The sequence below is a fragment of the Palaemon carinicauda genome, chromosome 15, assembly GCF_036898095.1.
Source record: "Palaemon carinicauda isolate YSFRI2023 chromosome 15, ASM3689809v2, whole genome shotgun sequence".
Classification (NCBI taxonomy): domain Eukaryota; kingdom Metazoa; phylum Arthropoda; class Malacostraca; order Decapoda; family Palaemonidae; genus Palaemon; species Palaemon carinicauda.
This window is the reverse complement of record NC_090739.1, coordinates 50,292,888-50,299,670: the sequence shown is the minus strand read 5'-3', so window position 1 is coordinate 50,299,670 and position 6,783 is coordinate 50,292,888. Positions and strand designations below refer to the sequence as shown.

Sequence of the window (6,783 nt, the reverse complement as noted above, 5' to 3'; positions counted from 1 at the left end):
GTTAAATAACTTATGCTTTATGACTTAGACAAAGGCTTCTTATAAACAAAATCAGAAAAAGTCAGGTTATATTTCGACACATTAATATCTACGGAAAGAAATTTATTGCAAGGCTATCAGTATTCTAAATATTGCTGATATTTTTTATTGTACTTACAATTTCAAGGAAAGTGTATATTACAAAAAAGAAAAGAAAAAAGAAAAAGGAATATAAACAACGCGATTTAAGAGGAAAAAGAAATATTAACACCATCGCATGCTTTAGGAATAGTTAAAATTAGGATATCTGAATACAGAATAGTGGGCAATTATTATCAAACATACACCCAGAATCGTGATGGCAACAATTATAATTAATAATTCAAAAATACCAGAATTAGTCCTTATATGTTTTTGAAAACGAAGAAAAAATTTGAAAAAATAAATTAACTGAAGGGAGAATACCCATAATAAACATAAAAAACAATACAAATAACGAATAGTAAATATCAAATAAAGATAAAATGTAATATAAAGACATAAACAGAAGGAGGGAAACATTAATAACCAAATCAGAGAGACTTTCAGGGCACCGTAACATTCGTTATTATCATTGACCAGGAAACGTTTGTATAAAGAGGAGAAAGGCTACGAAAGAGAAAGTCCAAATATATATATCTAGTGGCAAAGCAATGGGATTTGTGACAGTTCTGGTTCTCCTTCGAGATGAAGGTTTCTATGGTAAGACTTTTTCTTTTGTGTTTGCTAATTTGCTAATGGTGTGAGTGATGACCGCAAGTGAGCAGCTCACCTTATTATTAATGAAAATGGAAATAAGAGTCATTAAAGAAAAGGGGGTAATAGATAAATAAATATATATATATATATATATATATATATATATATATATATATATATATATATATATATATAGATATATATATATATATATATATATATATATATATATATATATATCTATATATATATATATATATATATATATATATATATATATATATATATATATATGTATATATATATATATATATATATATATATATATATATATATATATATATATATATATATACATATATATATATATATATCAACAATAATAACAACAACTGCAGTTGTTTCTAGTCCATTACAGGACAAGGGTCTCAGGCGTGTCAATTCATGCGTTGGGTTTGGCCAGTTTACCTCACCAAGCTGGTCAGTACGGATTGGTGATGCTGAGAAATTTTTTTTTGATCGCTCATAGCAAACCATCCTAGTATGGCTGACTCTCGGCAGTATATCTTTGATGATCATGGTGATACGCAAACCTGTTCAACATTTTAAGGTATCCCCACTCAGAAACGGAATACACACACATACACACACACACACACACACACACACACATATATATATATATATAATATATATATATATATATATATATATATATATATATATATATATATATATATATATATATATATATGTGTGTGTGTGTGTGTGTGTGTGTGTGTGTGTGTAATATCAATAACCCTTTCCAATTAGCAAAGATAAATAAACGTAAAACAAACAGAAGAAAAAAGAAAAAGAAAATGGCTAGGTTCCTTTCATTGAATAAATAACATACAAAACCACATTCGATAACGCACCACAGTAGGAAGAGGGCTGTATACTTAAAGAAATTCATCAAATACAGGTACATTATATATTTACAGGTATGTATTTTAATAACTAATGAATCCAACATCCATTATATTATAAACAGGAAAATACACTCATATAGCGCTATGCATGTGCATAAGTATATATATATATATATATATATATATATATATATATATATATATATATATATATATATTGTGTGTGTGTGTGTTTATATATACATATATATGTATATATATATATATATATATATATATATATATATATATATATATATATATATATATGTGTGTGTGTGTGTGTGTTCGTCTGTGTGTATATGTATCTATGTGGGGGTGGGGGTGTGTAGCCGTGGTGTGCGTAATTGTGTATATCTGTATGTATTTATATAATATACTACAAATATATCAAACATGCGTGTGTTTAGTTTTATATATATATATATATATATATATATATATATCTATATATATATATATATATATACATGTATATGTGTGTGTATGTGGGGGGGTTTGGGAGTATGTGTGTTTTTTGTTTCTGTGCGTGTATATATATATATATATATATATATATATATATATATATATATATATATATATATATATACTATGTATATATATATATATATATATATATATATATATATATATTTATATATATACTATGTATATATATGTATATAAATATATATATATATATATATATATATATATATATATATATATATATATATATACATATGTGAATATGTGTGTATTAATATCCATATATGTGGGCGTCAGTATGTTTATTTCACTGTTGTTTTGCGTGTGGCATCTGAATAGGCTATGTAAGAAATTCTATGGTTAAAGTATTGATAAACACTTTACTTTCATCTGTAAAATATGTCCAGTTCCCTAATAAGTGAATTATTATATTCCAGTTAATCAAGTGAAGAATTTATTGCTCTTTTAATCTTTAGAAATATATCATATCTCTTTTTCTATCCTTTTAACAGGCACTATTTTCTTCACTATTAGTAGCAGTTGAGTGCACCCTTCTCCAGACTTACAAGCTACCAAATCAAGATTCAGACCGACGCAGTCATCATGGTAACCAGGGATACCAATATCTACCTCCATTTACTATGTGCGCCGAAGACCAAGTCTTACATGTGGATGGACAGTGTGTCACACCTGTGATCACCCGTTCCGTCTACCTGTTCAACGCCCCTCAGCTACCTCCAAGACCCACACCGAAACCCTACATTCCTTTGCCTAAAATTGACCACAACATTCTCTTCATCCCCATACCAGAGACTTTAAGAGGTCCCGATCCCATTGTGGTTCCTCCTCCCCAGCAGAAGAATATCGTCTACGTCCTCAAAAAGAAGACTCAAGATGATGGACCTAGAGTCATTGAGATTCCAGCACCGCCTAAGACTAACCCTGACGTTTACTTTGTCAGTCACGAAAAAGGAGAGAACCCAATTCTTGCGACAGGTGAAGATCTCGAGAGTGTTCTTACCCAAAATGCACAAGAAATATTTGGCCATGTTGTAGACAGTTGGTCATCAGGTAACATTGCAGACAGTGACTCTCACAGCCACAATGACCATGGGTTGTTTGATCAAATGGGCACCGGATCACACAACCAGGATGGCATTGGGTCATTTGGCCACAGTGTCAACCAGGTTGACACTGGATCGTATGATGAAGTAGATAGTGGATCACATAGCCAGGGGGGCATTGGGTCATTTGGCCAAGTGGGAATTGGATCACACAACCAAGTTGACACTGGATCGTTTGGTGAAGTAAACAGTGGATCACACAGCCAAATTGACACTGGGTTATTTGATCAAGCTAGAAGGGAATCAAGTGGCTCGGCTGCCCTTGGATTGTTTGGTCAATTGAACACTGGCTCACACAATCAGGTCAAAACTGAGTCATTTGGTCAATTGAACACTGGCTCACACAATCAAGTCAACACTGGGTCATTTGGTCAAGTGGACACTGGATTACACAGCCAGGTGGGCATTGGGTCGTTTGGTCAAGCTGGAAGTGAATCAAGTGGCTCGACTGCCCCTGGATTGTTTAGTCAATCGAACACTGGCTCACACAATCAAGTCAACACTGGGTCATTTGGTCAGGTGGACGCTGGATTACACAGCCAGGTGGGCATTGGGTCGTTTGGTCAAGCTGGAAGTGAATCAAGTGGCCCGACTGCCCCTGGATTGTTTAGTCAATTGAACACTGGCTCACACAATCAAGTCAACACTGGGTCATTTGGTCAAGTGGACACTGGATTACACAGCCAGGTGGGAATTGAGTCGTTTGGTCAAGCTGGAAGCGGATCACACAGCCTCACTGACCTACGGTCATTTGGTGAGTTGAACACTGGATCACACAGTCAGCTTGACATTGGATCATATGGTCAAATGAACATTGACTCACAGAGCCATGTTGGTTTTGGGTCATTTGGTCAAGTGGAAGGTGAATCACATAGTTTAGTTGACATTGGCTTGCTTCATCAAGAGGATGAGGAGCCACATCTTGAGGCTCAAAACAATAAGTCAAACAATCCTGTTATGGATAATGGGTCACTTGGTTATTCAGGTCTTGGTTACTATTTCCCACCACATAAATAATCATAAGAAACAAACCAAGCAATATTTTTTCTTTTCTTCTAGTCACAATGTTTACCATAATAAGCCTCTTATTCCACATACAGTGATAAAGAATATGAATGTTTTTTGTTAATCAGTATTCCTAATAAAGAATAATAAAAGCATAGATTACTGTATTTCTACTTTATTTCAAATACCCAGTTGCCTGCAAAATTTATCTTTATTTCTTAAAAGAAATACGATGGGTACGTTAAAAGCTTTTTCTGTATATTTACCGGCCCAGGAGCTCCCAAAAAAATATTTTTTGATTGAAAAATTATACATTTATTTTGTTCATGTCAGAAATATATATATATATATATATATATATACAGTATATATATATATATATATATATATATATATATATATATATACATATATATATATATATATATACAGTATATATATATATATATATATATATATATATATATATATATGTGTGTGTGTGTGTGTGTGACTGTGTGTAGATAGATAGATAGATAGAGATTTATATTCAGTTTATATAGATATGGAAAGATTAATAACCTCTATGAAGTACTCTAAACAATTACGATTTTCAAACTATTTCTAGGGTTTAGACAGAGTAATCTACCACTCGGCCAATCTAAAACACAGAACCCGAGCTATTCATAATGTTGAGTGGTATTATGGCCACCAGATGAGTACCTAACTATACTCATATTTATATATATATATACATACATATATATATATATATATATATATATATATATATATATATATATATATATATATGGGTGATTGTTAGTGTATTAAAAGTGAGAGAAAGATAAAAAAAATTAAATATCAAATTCATTCTACTATAGGTGTGGCATATTCAAATATAGGATAAACGTATTTACTTATATCAGCATTCAAACTTGAGCCTCATTTAATTATACGAAACTAGAAGTTTGGCAGCTTGATACTGTGTTTGCTATGTTAGCCGTTAGATAGATGCCAAAGGCATATATGAGCCTAGCGCAACAATCCTGGGTGAAGTTCAATTGAAACCCTATGGAATTCATCATAAAATTCTTGCATCCTTAGTTCATAAGTTTATAGCAAAAAGTGTCTGGTAACTGGTATTATTATTATTATTATTATTATTATTATTATTATTATCATTATTATTATTATTATTATTACTTGCTAAGCTACAACCCTAGTTGGAAAAGCAGGATGCTATGAGCCCTAGGGGCTCCAATAGGGAAAATAGCCCGGTCAGGAAAGGAAGAAAGGAAAAATAAAATATTTTTAAGAAGAGTAACATTTAAATAAATATCTCCTATATAAACTATATAAACTTTAACAAAACATTAGGAAGAGAAATTAGATTGAAAAGTGTGCCCGAGTGTACTTTCAAGCAAGAGAACTCTAACCCAAGACAGTGGAAGACCATGGTACAGAGGCTATGGCACTACCCAAGACTAGAGAACAATGGTTTGATTTTGGAGCGTTCTCCTAGACAAGCTGCTTACCATAGCTAAAGAGTCTCTTCTACCCTTAGCAAGAGGAAAGTGGCCACTGAACAAATACAGTGCAGTAACCCCTTGGGTAAGCAAGAATTGTTTGGTAATTTCAGTGTTGTCAGGTGTATGAGGACAGAGAAGAATATGTAAAGAGTAGGCCAGACTATTCGGTGTATGTGTAGGCAAAGGGAAAATGAACCAGAGAGAAGGATCCAATGTGGTATTGTCTGGCCAGTCAAAAGACGCCATAACTCTCTAGTGGTAGCATCTCAACGGGTGGCTGGTGCCCTGGCCAACCTAATACCTATTAACATGTTAGATGAAATTTCTCTTTTCATCATTGCTTCATAAGAAAAATATCAACTACAAACAAAAATAGAAAGGACTGACTTGGGACTCGTCAACTATGAAATAGACAGTAAAATATCATCACAATCATGAAAAATAATCAGGAATGAATAATATAAACGAGGGTAGATTCTTAGACAAACATCGATTTTCTTTCACTATTATGTCATCCTGGAAAATCTTTTGAAAAGAGACATTATAATTCTAGATTCTATGTATACCAAATAATATGAAAGCTAAAAATGTTAGGTGAGAGAGAGAGAGAGAGAGAGAGAGAGAGAGAGAGAGAGAGAGAGAGACTTCAGGCTGTTGTGGAGAGTTATGCAGTTGCAGAAGAGATGGAAATAGTGATCAACATAGTCCTCAAATAAGGAACTTCTGAGGTAGCGATAAGCATCACGTCCTATGCTGGGTTGCACAATCATGGCCAGTTTTAAAAGCTCTGTATCAAACCCTGGTAGCAACCTTGGAATCTTTAGCTGCATTGGAAAAAGAAGAAAGGCGTCGCTCCAAATGGAATCAAGTCCAAGATCAATGCAAACCACAAACCTAATTTCTGAGAGAGCGTGTACGCTTCACAAATTAGCCTGTTTTGAACAAGAGATAACAGCCTGAAGAACTGACGTCAATCTGGCTGCAAAGTATGCAATCGCAAGCTTC

General features: G+C 32.9%; 1 protein-coding gene across 1 annotated transcript; it reads left to right on the top strand.

Annotated features, from left to right (window-relative positions):
• Positions 1–686: 686 nt before the first annotated feature.
• On the top strand, positions 687–4,315 carry LOC137654287 (filaggrin-2-like). Its single transcript, XM_068387914.1, has 2 exons — positions 687–720; positions 2,651–4,315. Exons 1-2 carry the CDS (start codon positions 706–708, stop codon positions 4,277–4,279), a joined length of 1,644 nt encoding a protein of 547 aa, XP_068244015.1. The 5' UTR covers positions 687–705; the 3' UTR covers positions 4,280–4,315.
• The last annotated feature ends 2,468 nt before the right edge of the window (positions 4,316–6,783 follow it).